Here is a 15,895-nt window from a genome sequence, read left to right on the forward strand (position 1 = left end):
AGCTCCAGCTAGTTCTAAAATGTGTATGGTGAGAGCACAGGCTCCCTCTTCCAGCCGTTCCTCTGCATCCCACCCAATGAACAGCCCCTGCCAGAGCAGGAGTCCATTTCCCTCTTGGTGTGACGGAGAGATCGTGGTTATGGCAGGGAAGTCAGGATGCCTGGGTTCTGTCTGTCATCCTGCCACTCAATCTCTGTGTGACCTCGGCCAAATAACATCTCCCTGTGCCTCAGTTTACCTATCTGTTTAATGTGGCATGGTCATAATGACTTTCCTTTACTAGGTGTTTTGAACATTCTTCAGTGAATGGTTCTGCACAGTATGATGATAATTACTGGTGAGAATTATTCTGATCCCTTAGTAACAGCACCGTGTGCCTGCAGAAAATGCATCTGTCTCCCCTCAGGCATCTTTCTATAGATCTGTCTGTCTACTATCTACCCATCCCACCTGGGAATTTACAGGGTATCAGACCTTATGGAGTTTTAAACATTATCAATTGTTTTCCTACTAATCAACTACAATTTTAAATATACACAAATGCACAGAGCAGCCAATTCCTCTCTGACTCAACACAGAGCCCAAGAGTTCTCATCTCCCTTTGGGACGGTCCCTTAATTACTGTTTACTCCCAAAGCTGGATAAAGAACACAGAAGCCTAGACAAGCTTGTCTCCAGCCTGTTTACATTCAGATGCTTGCTTACCTGCTAGAGGCTGAGTGAACCCCCCCTGGGATTGCACAGAGCTATATTAGAAATGGTGCACATCACTGTGTCAGCTTTTGGTGTGGGATATTGCTGCAGATGCTGGAGTGAGAGAGGTTTGGGACATGGCTACCTGAGGAGGATTCCCAGGGAAGACGTGTCTGTTTCAGAATTCACAGGTACCCACTTCTTGCTGAGGAGCTCACCTGCTCGACAAACCCAGTGCAACGTGGACGTGATGGGACAGAGAATAGGTCTGTGGTCCTTTCCGCTCTGCACAGCCATTAAACATCCAAGGGCCCTTGCCACAGTGGATGAGTTTGCTTCAGTATCATGGGTTAAAATGTCCCTCTTTGCTGTGTCCTCCTGGGCTGATGGCCTCCAGCCCCAAATTTGCTTTATTTCAATGTCACAGTAGATTCTTCAGGATGAAAGGGTTAGTAGATGTAGAATGCAAGGCCAAATTCTGAGGCCAGTTTACTCAAGCCCCACTGAGGAAAAACTCCCCTTGGAGTAAGAACTGAGTAAAGACCTCAGGAGCCAGCTGTGTGTTAATGCAGAGACACTTTCACCTTGTCGTCCTCTTCCATTTCAGGGCTCCGGTTGTTAAAGGGGGAGCGGGGGCTGTTCCCTGACTTTTATCTCTATGGAGCTGCTTGGGCTCCTCAGTGGAACAATTCTAAGAATGTTTCAGCATGAGCAACACATCTTTTCTCCTGGCTTCATTTGAGAAGTTGGCTCCAATGTTATGCTGGAAACTCAAAAAACAATTCAGCGGGAAGCAGACACCTGGTATGTGTTGCAAACACTTTCGTGAAGCAGGCACCATGGCTTAGCTGGCTAAAGCACTAGCCTGGTACACAAAAGATCCTGGGTTCAATGTCCAGTGGTGCCATGTTGTATGGCTTTGGGGGAGGGATAGCTCAATGATTCAAGCATTGGCCTGCCAAAACCAGAGCCATTTAGGGATCTGGGGTTGGTCCTGCTTTGAGCAGGGTTTGGACTAGACAATCTTGTGAGGTCCCTTCCAACCCTGATATTCTGTGTGAAATTTCAGTCCAATTGCTTAAAGTATGGCAAACTTCTAAGCAACTGAAAATGAGGTCTCCTAATTGAAGGTGTCAGACAGCCTTAACCAACGGTGGTGCCGTGTCACCAGCACCACCTACAATGGCCAATCCATTTGTGAATCCCTTGTGTTTGACTAAGGCCTGGTCTACACTGGCATCTTATATCATAGAATCCTAGAGCCACAGGGGGAGAAGGAACCGCAAGGGTCAGCTAACCTACCCCCCTGCCAAGATGCAGGATTTGTTGTGTCTAAGCCATCCAGGACAGATGACTGTCCAGCCTCCTTTAGAAAACCTGCAGTAAAGGAGCCTCCATGATTTCCCGAGGTGTCTGTTCCGTTGTCCTCCTGTTCCTACATTTAGGCAGTTTATGCTGAGATTTAATCTAAATCTGCTATCGGGACAGCTCCTGGCACCAGCACTCCAAGCGCGTGCCTGGTGCAGCAAGCCATGAGGGGGTGGGATGGCCTGACGGTCACCGTGAAGGCAGCAGTCAGGCAGCCTTCGGCGGCATGCCTGCGGGAGGTCTGCCGGTCCCGCGGCTCTGGGGGTAATTCAGCGGCGGGGACGCCAAAGGCACGGGACCATGGGACCTCCCGCAGGCACACCGCCAAAATACATAGAGCCGCCCCTGTCTGCTATGCTGTAGTTTGAACCCACTGCCTCTTGTCCTGCCCTCTGTGGCAAGAGTGAACAACTTTTCTCCATCTTTTTTTATTTCAGAGCGGTAGCTGTGTTAGTCTGTATCAGCAAAAACAATGAGGAGTCGTTGTGGTGCCTTAGAAACGAACAAATGTATTTAGGCATAAACTAAAACCCACTTCATTAGTAAGCCGTAAGCAGAATAGCACATGAAAAGATGGGAGTTACCTTAGAAGTGCAGGGTCAGTACAAAGGAGCCAATTCAATTAAGGTGGATGTGATGTATTCTCAGCAGTTGACAAGAAGGGGTGAATACCAGGCCAGGGAAAATTACTTTTGTAGTGCTAATGAGGCCAATGCAATCAAGGTGGCCCATTTCCAACAGATGACAAGAAGGTGTGAGTATCAGCAGTGGGAAAATTATTTTATGTAGTAACCCATCCACTCCCAGTCATTATTCAGGCCTAATTTGATGGTGTCCAGTTTACAAATTAATTCCAGTTCTGCAGATAGTTGATGGAGTCTGTTTTAATTTTGTTGTTGCTGAAGAACTGCCAGTTTTAAGTCTGTCATTGAGTGTCCAGAGAAATTGAAGTGTTCTCCTACTGGTTTTTGAATGTTACAATTCTTGATGTCTGATATTTGTCCCTTTATTCTTTTGCGTAGAGACTGTCCAGTTTGGCCAGTGTACATGGCAGAGGGGCATTGCTGGCACATGATGGCATATATCACATTGGTAGATGTGTAGGTGAAAGAGCCCCTAATGGTTTGGCCGATGCGGTTATGTCCTATGATGGTGTCCCTTGATTAGATATGCGGACAGAGTTGGCAACGGGGTTTGTTGCAGGGATTGGTTCCTGCGTTAGTGTTTTTGTTGCTTCGTGTGTAGTTGCTGGTGACTTGGGGGGCTGTTGTAAGCAAGGACTGGCCTTTCCCCTAAGGTCTGTGAGAGTGAGAGATCGTCCTCCAGCATCGGTTGTAGATCCTTGATGATGCCCTGGAGAGATTTTTAGTTGGGGGCTGTAGGTGACAGCTAGTGGCATTCTGTTAATTTTTGTTGGGCCTATCCTGTAGTAGGTGACTTCTGGGTACCCTTCTGGCTCTGTCAATTTGTTTCTTCACTTTCCCAGGTGGGTATTGTAGTTTTAAGAATGTTTAATAGAGATCCTATAGGTGTTTGTCTCTGTCTGAGGGATTGGAGCAAATGCGGTTGCATCTTAGGGCGTAGCTGTAGACAATGGATCATCTGGTGTGTCCTGGATGGAAGCTGGAGGCATGTAGGTAAGTACAGCAGTCAGCAGGTTTCCGGTATAGGGTGGTGTTTATGTGACCATCACTTATTTGCACTGTAGTGTCCAGGAAGTGGATCTCTTCTGTGGACTGGTCCAGGCTGAGGTTGATGGTGGGGTGGAAATTGTTGAAATCCTGGAAGACTCCTGCCATGTCCCCCTTAGTCTCCTCCTGCCCAAACTAAACATACAGAGTTCCTTCAGCCTTTGCTCATATGGCTTGAAATTCTCTCCCTTTCATCATTTTTGTTGCTTGCCTCTGGTCATTTCCAGTTTCTCTACGTCCTTCCTATACACTGGTGACCAAATTAGACACAGTTCTCCAGCTGAGGCCGAACCAGCACCCAGTGCAGTGGCACTATTACCTCCTTTGACTTGCATGTGATGCCTGTGCTACTGCATCCAAAAATTACATTTTCTTTTTTTTTTGTAACAGCAAAAAAATCTACACCCCTGAGAGATGTAGTTATATCAACCTAACTGCGATATAGTTGGCATGAGGTAAACAGAAGAATTTTACAATCCACTTAGCTACCACCTCTTGTGGAGGTGGATTACCTGTGTGGATGCAAAAACCCCGGCCATAGGTGTAAGTGATAAGGAAGAACCACTGTTGCATTTTAAGTGTAGACAAGTCCTCAAGCAGATCTTCCAGAAAAAACATCCAGTCTGGATCTACAGACATGCGGAGCTGGAGAATTCACCACTTCCCTCTGCAGTTTGTTCCAGATGTTAATCACCCTCAGTGCTAAAAAATTGGCCCTTACTTCCAGCTGCTATTTGTCTGGCTTCATCTTCCAGCCATTGGGCCTTGCTCTGCATTTCTCCATTAGATCACAGAGCCAGAAATTTGTGTTTGTGTGTGTTTATATATTGCTTCCCCCCCAACTCCTGCCTTCACCTTGCTACTGAACACAGTTTTTAGCCAAAGTTGTTCACACTCTTGACTGCGGGATTGTGGCTTCCAAGCTGTCTAATAAACTCTTCGTAAAGAACACCCAATTCTCATTCACATTTTTCCCTCAAAATCTTTCCTCCCAATCAGTTTTGTTGATAATTTGCTTCACCTTAGGAGAATTACCCCTTTTGAAAGTATCCATAGATGTTACTGGTTGGGAAGTGTTCTCTGTTTGTCCATTTGAATGTAATCAGTTCCATTCTTTATTTTCCTCTCCTCTATCATAAGCCCCCTTCTTTGTCTCTTCTCTAAACTAAACAGTTCCAGACTTTTCAGTCCACATCTGGCACCCTCCCCCATTCTCATAGCCTGTCTCAGAAACCCCCTTTCTATCTGCTATCTGTTATATCCTTTATAGGGACTAAACATTGTCTTTGTTTTGGCCAATTCTGCAAATGAGCAGGTGTTTCCATCGAGCTGCTATGAGTGGCGCCCAGGTCTTTCCCCTGTGGTGTCTTCTAGTTGGGATGTTTCCCTCTGGTACATGTTTAGTTAAAGCTTTGTTCTTTTTGTTCCTCTCTCAGGTTTTGAACAACTAGGTGAATGGGGAACTCCCTACAGCCTGGAATCTCTAGCCTGGGTTTCACTGCATTAAGGAACAATGATGGATAACCAGTATTCACACTCTTGTTTCCTGCTGGTGCTTATTAAAGTTTCCCACACCAGGATGTATAGGTATTATTGAGGCTGGAAGCAATATAAAATATGGAATTGGCATTGGTAGGGTCATGTGTTCACAATTCATTTACCTCAATAATAAAAATGTCATTTTTCAGGGTGCGAAGAGCTACCAATCTGCTTCACCCATTAGAACAGACACCAGTAGTACATTTAGTGTCTCAAATTAACATTGTGTCTCCATTCAGGCATTTGTACTGCAACCATCACCCTAGACCCTGGGCACATACAGGAAGTCAGGGGAACGTACGGTACATGAAGGAGACACCGTTCTGTCTCAGAGTTGGACGCCTTCTCCCCTACTCCATGTCAGATTCCAACAAAACTGACTTCACCAACCCCTCCACCTTCATCCTGCAGGGCATTCCTGGGCTGGAGGCAGCCCATGTCTGGATCTCCATCCCCTTCTGCACCATGTACATCATAGCCATCTTTGGGAATTTCACCATCCTGTTCATCGTGAAGACGGAGCCGAGTCTCCATGGGCCTATGTACTATTTCCTCTGCATGCTGGCAGTCTCTGACCTGGTCCTTACTACATCTACCCTGCCCAAAACACTGAGCATCTTCTGGTTCAATTCCAGGGAGATCCATTTCAGTGCCTGCCTCACCCAGATGTACTTCATTCACTGCTTCTTAGAGATGGAGTCTGGGATCTTCCTGGCCATGGCTTTTGATCGCTACGTCGCCATCTGCAACCCCCTGAGACATTCTGCCATCCTGACAAATCCCGTTGTGGCCAAGATTGGCCTGGCCGTGCTGCTGCGTGGCTGCCTGGTTATACTGCCCCTTGTCCTCCTGGCAAGACAGTGGCCGTATTGCAGAACCAACATCATCCCCCAGCCGTACTGTGCGCACATGGCCGTGGTGAATCTGGCCTGCGCCGATACCCGCGTCAGCAGTTACTACGGCCTCTCTGTGCTATTCTGTGTGAAGGGTCTGGATATGATTTTTATCACCGTGTCCTATATTCAGATCCTCAGGGCCATCTTCAGCCTCCCCACAAAGGACGCCCGGCTCAAGACTTTTGGGACCTGCAGCTCCCACCTCTGTGTCATTTTAGCCTTTTACATCCCAAATCTCGTCATCTCCCTCATGTACCGGGTTGGACAGAATGTGCCTGGGCATTTCCACATTCTCATTGCCAATGTGTACCAATCAATGCCCCCCACGCTAAATCCCGTCATCTATGGGGTGAGGACCAAACAGATCCGGGGCAGGCTGCTCCAGCTCTTTACTCATGAAGGGACCTAAAGTTTTCTCCTGGTGCACTGGCTCTGAGACCGAGCTCTGTGCAGAGCTGCCTGGTGACATGGTGATGGGCCCCCTTCCCTGAATCACTGATAGGACTGTCACAGTGACATTAATCCCTTTCCTGGCCTTACTGTGCTGTGTCAGCCTGACAAACTGAGGAATTGGTCTGTGTACAACTCACTGACTTACAGGATTGGCACCATTCTAATTGCTGGTAACTGGACCACTGAGGCCCTGTGCCCTTCCCTGCCTATTCCCCAAGCTCCTGCCCCCAGCCCCACCTCTTCCCACAAGGCCCCGCTCCTTTCTCCACCTCTTCCCCCACGGCCCCACCTCTGTTCTGCCCCTTTCCCCAGAGTCACAGCCCTGTTGCTCTCTCCTTTCCTCCCCAACCCCATCAACTTTGTCGATCATCTCGACCTCCCTCCTTGCCCAGGTGAACTCCCTCTGCTTCGGGGCTGGGACAGGAGCTGCTGCAGGCTGACAAGGAGCCTGCAGTGAGGGCAGCAAGGACACAGCGCTGGGGCCGACAGGCGGATGAGAAGCGGAGAGGGAAGCCAGGAAGCTGTATAAAAGAAGCTGGGGGTTGGGACCAGGGTTGTGTTGCAGGCGGGTGAGACTGTGCATCCTACAGCTCGTGGGCCCTAAAGCTCAGCTACAGAGTCCTGAGGGCAGAGACCCTTGTGTGGCTTATTTCTTTAGCTTTTGGTTCCCTTTTGTTCCTCCCGACTGGGGGCCTGTAGCTGGCAGGGTCCCTGCACTGGGGATGGGCTGGGAGCTCTTTGCTCTGAGCCAAGCCTCCAGGGAAGGTCAGCCTGGGATGAGATTGAAAAAAAAATGGGAGAAGTGTCAGGGGACCCAGAGGGATGGGGGGTGGCTGAGGAGCCCCCTCTCCTTTGGTCTATGGGCAGTGGAAGAAGGTCCCTGCCCATGGTGACTGGATCCCTTCCAGGGAAAGGAGGCACTTCAGTCCGCTTGTGAGAGGTTTGAAGTAAGGGCAGCAGTATGGGAAGCTGCTAGTACCCTTTCAAGTTTAGTGCTGCTTCAGCAAGGGCTGCTGCAGTGTTGTACATTAGTTAGGGTGGTTAAAGATGATTTGGCACAACAGGGTTTAGAGTCAGGAGCAGAGTTAACAGACCAGCTGTAGAGACAGGAGCTGGGACTTGGTCCTGGGGGAGTGGAGGGAAAAAGCAAAGGTTTCACAGGGGCAGGGTTTGCAGGAGCAGGTAACAACCCCCACTTTTCTCCCAGAGCCAGGATGAGAACCTGGGGGGTCAGGGTTCCCGGCTGTTCCAACCTGGGGAGCCTGCTCTTTTCTCAGAGCTAACTGTATCCTTTACTTCTTTGCCTTTTTCTTTCTCTCAGTTTACTTAATTTGCTGCTGGTACCCTGTACTTTAAATGGACCTCATAGGTTTAATTGGTTCCTCTGCTCCCCCCGCCTTTCCACACTTTTATTTTTCTGATGTTTCAATGGAGGATACTTTGGATACTTATGTGAAATGTTTTTGGTTTGTTTGTTTGTTTATTTGTTTTTGGTTTGTTTGGGACAAAGGATGTCGGAGGTCTGCTGTATTCCACTGGAATTTTTGAAGTAAAAGATCCATGGGCAACCATGAAAACAAATGTTTTACAGCCTTTTGAACAGTCTCAAGGTAAAGACAGCACAGGTTAAAGCAGCTGTGTGGCAATAATTGTACTTGGTGGCTGAGTTGTTACAGACCAATTGCACCACCTTAAAGAACTAAATGTAGGAGTAAGTGATTTAAAGAAGTAAGTGACCTATTCGGGCTCCAAAAGGAGCCACGATAGGTTGTGCTCTCTGTTTCAGATCTGTGTGTGTTTTGGAGCAGGAAATGAAAATGAAAGGTAATCAGAACTCTGGTGGAAGTGGAATGTGTCCCTTTTAAGACAGTCTCTGAGCTGCTGATAGCTTTGGATCCAGAGGAAAGCCAAGAAAGCCTCTGTGTGGATGCAAATTACCTAGCAGACAGGGGAAGGCGGAAACTGCCCATAGGTGGCAGCACAAAGAACCTACAAATAATGAATACATCTGGTCAGCAAAAAAGCTACAAGAAGACTCAGATTATGGCCCTCCAGAAAAGGAAGGTGAAAAAGCAAATCAAGCCTGAAAATAAGGGGGACAGGTTAACCCTAAGGGAGTGTGTGTGTGTGTGTGTGTGTTGTACAAGAGGGGAAACTGAGGCATACCACCTCATGAATTTCATAAATGACCAGTGAGTGGAGTAATTCACTAGCTTGACTATAGAACAAAATAAGGACAGCCTGGAGGTAATTCTTCTGTTTTTCCTGCAATTAGCAAGGATGTTTTTAAAAAGAATTGGTTTTATTATTATTAAGCAATAATCTGTCCCCACCAGGGGGGTGGAAATTGTTTCTTTTGTTTTGCAGACACTCTACAAGCATGCTGGCACCAGAAGAAGAATAACCCAGAATACCATGGATCAATGTTTTGTGTTGTTTGTCTGTAGTGTTTATCTTGTTGCTAGCATTGTTGTGTTTCAATGAACAGAAAACCTCGGTGATGTGGGGGATGGCTTCAGAATGCTGACCTGGGGTGAAGAGGGAGAGGTGTATGGGAATGCAAAATGCTCAGCTAGGAGGCCAGCACCAGTGTAATAGCTACCATGGTGCCTGGAAATAGAAGCCCTATGGGAATAATGAGAAGGGCAGGCTCTCGCTGGGAATCAATGGAGGGGTGTGTAAAACGGTGTAAATCCAGAGAAGATGTTTGGCTGTGCCCCTCTCCTATGACTATGGAGGAGCAGGATCAATGGCCTATGGCAAGGGGTGGACAATTGGGTGTACTGGGTATGAAGGGTTTTGCTGCAAATGTGCATATTACTGAGGGCACAATTATACCAGCCTCTAACCAAACTACACACGTCTACACGCTGCTATCTGGACTTTGGTGCACAAAGGGATCTGTAAATCTTTTTGCTGTGAATAATCAAACCGGGGCATACTGCCTGATTCCATACCACGTGGTTAAGTTGGTTTTGACAATGGCCCATTTCTCTCTGGACATTCAATGGGCTTATGATATGGACAAAATCACATAAAACCTGCAGGGGCAGCTTGTTGCATCTGCCAGCAACTGGACACATTAAGATCTTGACCCCGTCGAAGGAGGAGAAACAGTGTTTTGGTGGAGGCCAGGATGTCGGACTATACTGCAGTGGTCACGACTCAGTGTTGCTGTGGATTATCATAGCAGCTGGTGTATTGTTAACTGTATTTGTGTTACGTTGCAGATGGAAACGATCAAGGGGGTATAACCCCCTAGAAAACAGCCATTAATTATAACCTATACGTAATGCAGTAAGCCCTCCCCCGCAGTGCACTAGACAACCCGGACCCAACCTTCTCGGGCCCACTATATTGGGGAGTCTGGAACACTAATTGGACTAGGTGTGGTACGCCCGTACGAGAGAAGGTGCAGGGCACGGTACTACACAAGGGGCAGTGGGACAAATGGAATATCGACACCTTCCACCTTGATGCCTGGCCCTATCAGGAGATGTGTCGCCATATGTCTGTGCTTTTCCAGGGATACCTGGGCAGGAGGAACCCAAAGGGGGGAAAAAACCGGGGAGGTAGTGGTCGAGTGTTAGGGTATAGATATTCAGGCCTGTCGGCAAAGGCCTGTACTTTAAGTATATGTTTATCACTTAGCTAGTTATAGAGGTATAAAAGAAAGAATCAAAATCATTGTCTGAGTGAGGCCCTGTTCTTAAGCTAAGGCCTTTGGCTAAGCAACAGAGGCAGCCATAAGCTGGGAAGTGAATGGTCACATCCTCACATCCCAAACTAGTCACATTGAAATAAGGTGCTATTGGGCTGTTAGGAATACAATCCTGCGCTGATATTCCATCACCTCCAGAGAAAGGGAAGAGCCTAGAAGATGTAAAAGGAAACTTAGTTTGATAGCAGCCTGTCTGGCAAGGACTCACTTATCAATAGCTGGGATGTGAAACCCTCATTTCTGTGTTGTTCTGTCACTGTAGTCTCCACTTCCCTATTGTTTGTCTGTATAATCTCTGTCTGGTTCTGTGATTGTTTCTGTCTGCTGTATAATTAATTTTGTTGGGTGTAAGCCAATTATGGTGGTGGGATATAATTGGTTAAATAACCATGTTACAATATGTTAGGACTGGTTAGTTAAATTTCAGTTAAATGATTGGTTGAGATCTAGCTAAGCAGAACTCAAGTTTTACTGTATAGTCTGCAGTCAATCAGGAAGTAAGGGGGGGGAAGGGAACAGGGAATGGGGGTGGGGGAACTGGAATCATCTTTCGCTAAGGGGTGGGAAAGGGAACAGGGACACAAGCAAGGCTCTGTGGTGTCAGAGCTGAGAAGGGGGACACTGAGGAAGGAAACTGGAATCCTGCTTGCTGGAAGTTCACTCCAATAAACATTGAATTGTTTGCACCTTCGGACTTTAGGTATTGTTGCTCTCTGTTCATGCAAGAAGGACCAGGGAAGTGAGAGGGTAAGAACATAAGAACATAAGAAAGGCCGTACCGGGTCAGACCTTAGGTCCATCTAGCCCAGTATCTGTCTACCGACAGTGGCCAATGCCAGGTGCCCCAGAGGGAGTGAACCTAACAGGCAATGATCAAGTGATCTCTCTCCTGCCATCCATCTCCATCCTCTGACGAACAGAGGCTAGGGACACCATTCTTACCCATTCTGGCTAATAGCCATTTATGGACTTAGCCACCATGAATTTATCCAGTCCCCTTTTAAACATTGTTATAGTCCTAGCCTTCACAACCTCCTCAGGTAAGGAGTTCCACAAGTTGACTGTGCGCTGCGTGAAGAAGAACTTCCTTTTATTTGTTTTAAACCTGCTGCCTATTAATTTCATTTGGTGACCCCTAGTTCTTGTATTATGGGAATAAGTAAATAACTTTTCCTTATCCACTTTCTCAACATCACTCATGATTTTATATACCTCTATCATGTCCCCCCTTAGTCTCCTCTTTTCCAAACTGAAGAGTCCTAGCCTCTTTAATCTTTCCTCATATGGGACCCTCTCTAAACCCCTAATCATTTTAGTTGCTCTTTTCTGAACCTTTTCTAGTGCTAGAATATCTTTTTTGAGGTGAGGAGACCACATCTGTACACAGTATTCGAGATGTGGGCGTACCATGGATTTATATAAGGGCAATAATATATTCTCAGTCTTATTCTCTATCCCCTTTTTAATGATTCCTAACATCCTGTTTGCTTTTTTGACCGCCTCTGCACACTGCGTGGACATCTTCAGAGAACTATCCACGATAACTCCAAGATCTTTTTCCTGACTCGTTGTAGCTAAATTAGCCCCCATCATGTTGTATGTATAGTTGGGGTTATTTTTTCCAATGTGCATTACTTTACATTTATCCACATTAAATTTCATTTGCCATTTTGTTGCCCAATCACTTAGTTTTGTGAGATCTTTTTGAAGTTCTTCACAATCTGCTTTGGTCTTAACTATCTTGAGTAGTTTAGTGTCATCTGCAAACTTTGCCACCTCACTGTTTACCCCTTTCTCCAGATCATTTATGAATAAATTGAATAGGATTGGTCCTAGGACTGACCCTTGGGGAACACCACTAGTTACCCCTCTCCATTCTGAGAATTTACCATTAATTCCTACCCTTTGTTCCCTGTCCTTTAACCAGTTCTCAATCCATGAAAGGACCTTTCCTTTTATCCCATGACAGCTTAATTTACGTAAGAGCCTTTGGTGAGGGACCTTGTCAAAGGCTTTCTGGAAATCTAAGTACACTATGTCCACCGGATCCCCCTTGTCCACATGTTTGTTGACCCCTTCAAAGAACTCTAATAGATTAGTAAGACATGATTTCCCTTTACAGAAACCATGTTGACTATTGCTCAAGAGTTTATGTTTTTCTATGTGTCTGACAATTTTATTCTTTACTATTGTTTCAACTAATTTGCCCGGTACCGACGTTAGACTTACCGGTCTGTAATTGCCAGGATCACCCCTATAGCCCTTTTTAAATATTGGCGTTACATTAGCTAACTTCCAGTCATTGGGTACCGAAGCCGATTTAAAGGACAGGTTACAAACCTTGGTTAATAGTTCCGCAACTTCACATTTGAGTTCTTTCAGAACTCTTGGGTGAATGCCATCTGGTCCCGGTGACTTGTTAATGTTGAGTTTATCAATTAATTCCAAAACCTCCTCTAGTGACACTTCAATCTGTGACAGTTCCTCAGATTTGTCACCTACAAAAGCCAGCTCAGGTCTGGGAATCTCCCTAACATCCTCAGCCGTGAAGACTGAAGCAAAGAATCCATTTAGTTTCTCCGCAATGACTTTATCATCTTTTAGCACTCCTTTTGTATTTTCATCGTCAAGGGGCCCCACTGGTTGTTTAGCAGGCTTCCTGCTTCTGATGTAGTTAAAAAACATTTTGTTATTACCTTTGGAGTTTATGGCTAGCCGTTCTTCAAACTCCTCTTTGGCTTTTCTTATTACACATTGAAGGTGAAGGAAGAAGCCTCCTAACAGCGTTATCCCCATGTTATTGATGGACTGAGCCACGCAGAGGTAAAGTGATTTACCCAATGCCACCCAATGAGTCGGTGGCAGAGCTGATAATAAGCACCAGGAGTCCTGACCCCACAGCACCACTACTCTGCCATGCACTGGCATTGGTCCTCTGCGTTGTGTTCTCTTAAAATCATAGAATATTAGGGTTGGAAGAGACCTCAGGAGGTCATCTAGTCGAAAGCAGGAACAACACCAACTAAATCATCTCAGCCAGGGCTTTGTCAAGCTGGACCTTGAAAACCTCTAAGGATGGAGATTCTACCACCTCCCTAGGTAACCCATTCCAGTGCTTCACCACCCTCCTAGTGAAATAGTGTTTCCTAATATCCAACCTAGATCTCCCTCACTGCAACTTGAGGTCATTGATTCTTGTTTTGTCAGATGGTACCACTGAGAACAGTCTAGATCCATCCTCTTTGGAACCCCCTTTTAGGTAGTTGAAAGCAGCTATCAGATCCCCCCTCATTCTTCTCTTCTGCAGACTAAATAACACCATTCCCTCAGCCTCTCCCCATAAGTCATATGCCCCAACGATTCTCTCCAGTTGTCCACATCCCTTCTGCAGGGGGAGGGACCAAAACTGGATGCAATAGTCCAGGTGTGGCCTCACCAGTGCTGAATAGAGGGGAATAATCACTTCCCTCAATCTGCTGACATGCTCCTACTAATGCAGCCTGTTATACCATTAGTCTTCTTGGCAACAAGGGCACACTGCTGACTCATATCCAGCTTCTCGTTCACTGTCATCCCCAGGTCCTTTTCTGCAGAACTGCTGCTTAGCCAGTCAGTCCCCAGCCTGTAGAGGTGCATGCGATTCTTCTGTCCTAAGTGTAGGACTCTGCACTTGTCCTTGTTGAATCTCATCAGATTTCTTTTGGCTCAATCCTCTAATTTGTCTAGGTCACTCTGTATCCTATCTCTACCCTCCAGTTTATCTACCTCTCCTCCCCAGTTTAGTGTCATCTGCAAACTTGCTGAGGGTGCAATTCATCCCATCATCCAGATCATTAATAAAGACATTGAACAAAACCGGCCTCAGGACTGACCCCTCTTGCTTGTTTACCAGGGATCACATGCTGCCTGGAACTCTGCACAGTGCATAAAGCCCAATGATGTGCTACACAGAACCAAATCAGTGCAGCCTGTGGCTTGAAGGCCCTGATTAGGACTTTTTGAGAGCAACACACTAGAAATAATGAATAATAATCTCCATTTAATGCATACAGAGCCTGTGCCCAAGGTCACCCAGTATATCCGTGGCTGAGCTGGGACCCTTCACTCCAGGTTTTCTGGTCTCTGTGGATGCTTTGTCTCTAGCTAAATATCTTGAGCTAAATCCTAATCTTATAAGCTCCTTGCGGCAGGGTCTGTTTCTCCTTCAGTGTTTGCGAAGGGCCCAGTACAAGGGCCCCCGAACTGGAGCGAGCCCTCTGGATTCCTCCACAACACAAGTAACGATCAAAAATAGTCAACACACTAATCCAGCCAAATCAGGGCCTCCCCCTCTGTCATAAACAGATAGTTAAGGGTTAATGTCTGTTTTACCTGTAAAGGGTTAAGAAGCTCAGTAAACCTGGCTGACACCTGACCAGAGGACCAATAAGGGGACAAGATACTTTCAAATCTTTGTGGAGGGAAGTCTTTGTTTTGTATTCTTTGTTTGGGGGCTGTTCGCTCTCAGGGACTGAGAGGGACCAGACGTCAATCCAGGCTCTCCAAATCTTTCTGAATCAGTCTCATGTTTCAAATTTGTAAGTATCTAGTCAGGAAGGCGTGTTAGTCTTATGTTTGTTTTCTCAACCTGTAAATGTTTCTTTTGCTGGAAGGATTTTTACCTCTGTTTGCTGTAACTTTGAACCTGAGGCTAGGGGGGATTTCTCTGGCTATATAAATTTAAATACCCTGTAAAGCATTTCCATCCTGATTTTACAGAGATAATTTTTATCTTTTCTTTTTCTTTAATTAAAAGCTTTCTTTTTAAGAACCTGATTGATTTTTCTATTTTAAGATCCTCACCGGGAGTTGGTGGGGGGAAAAAAGGATGGGGGATGGTTAATTCCTCTTTGTTTTAAGATCCAAGGAGTTTGGATCTGTGTGAAGCCTCTCAAGGCAACCCAGGGAGGGGAAAGTCTGGGGGGAAAAGGACGGGGGAATGGTTAATTTCTCCTTGTGTTAAGATCTAAGGGATTTGGGTCTGTGTTCCCCAGGGAAGGTTTTGTGGGGACAGGGAGTGTACCAGACACTACTTCTGGCTGGTGGCAGCATTACCAGATCTAAGCTAGTAAATTAAGCTTAGAAGGGTCCATGCAGGTCCCCACATTTGTACTCTAAAGTTCAGAGTGGGGGAGTAAACCTTGACACCCTCCCTTTGCCTTCAGCTACAGAGGAAGGTCAAACCATGCTTGGCAGGTACAGAGCGTTAGTAACTTGAATGCAGGTTAACACGGCGTCCCTGTTGCCCTTGTCAGGAGAATTCATTCCGTCTCATATCAGTGCTTAAAACCCTGGTGCTCCGCACTGGAGAAATACCCCGATTAGCCAGAAGAGCAGGCTCAGAGTTCAGCTGTGGGAATCCAAGCGCCCTCCAGCTGGGGCAGTGCTGGGAAGACAGAGTCAGCCTGGAACATTCGATTTCACTTCCACCTGGGAGAGACAGGAAAGAAATGAAGCAAGAGGCAGAGAACAAATCCAATGCAAACACTAATCCA

The 15,895-nt window shown here is 46.4% G+C and overlaps 1 protein-coding gene across 1 annotated transcript; it reads left to right on the top strand.

Moving 5' to 3' along the window:
- The first annotated feature begins 5,648 nt into the window (after positions 1 to 5,648).
- LOC123362554 (olfactory receptor 52M1-like) lies at positions 5,649 to 6,596 on the top strand. The gene has a single exon (XM_045002930.1). The coding sequence runs from the start codon at positions 5,649 to 5,651 to the stop codon at positions 6,594 to 6,596; it is 948 nt and encodes a 315-aa protein (XP_044858865.1).
- The last annotated feature ends 9,299 nt before the right edge of the window (positions 6,597 to 15,895 follow it).

Source organism: Mauremys mutica, chromosome 1 (genome assembly GCF_020497125.1).
Source record: "Mauremys mutica isolate MM-2020 ecotype Southern chromosome 1, ASM2049712v1, whole genome shotgun sequence".
Classification (NCBI taxonomy): domain Eukaryota; kingdom Metazoa; phylum Chordata; order Testudines; family Geoemydidae; genus Mauremys; species Mauremys mutica.

Coding starts and splice junctions, on each gene's coding strand:
- LOC123362554 (XM_045002930.1), top strand. CDS start 5,649: ATGTCAGATTCCAACAAAACTGACTTCACCAACCCCTCCACCTTCATC.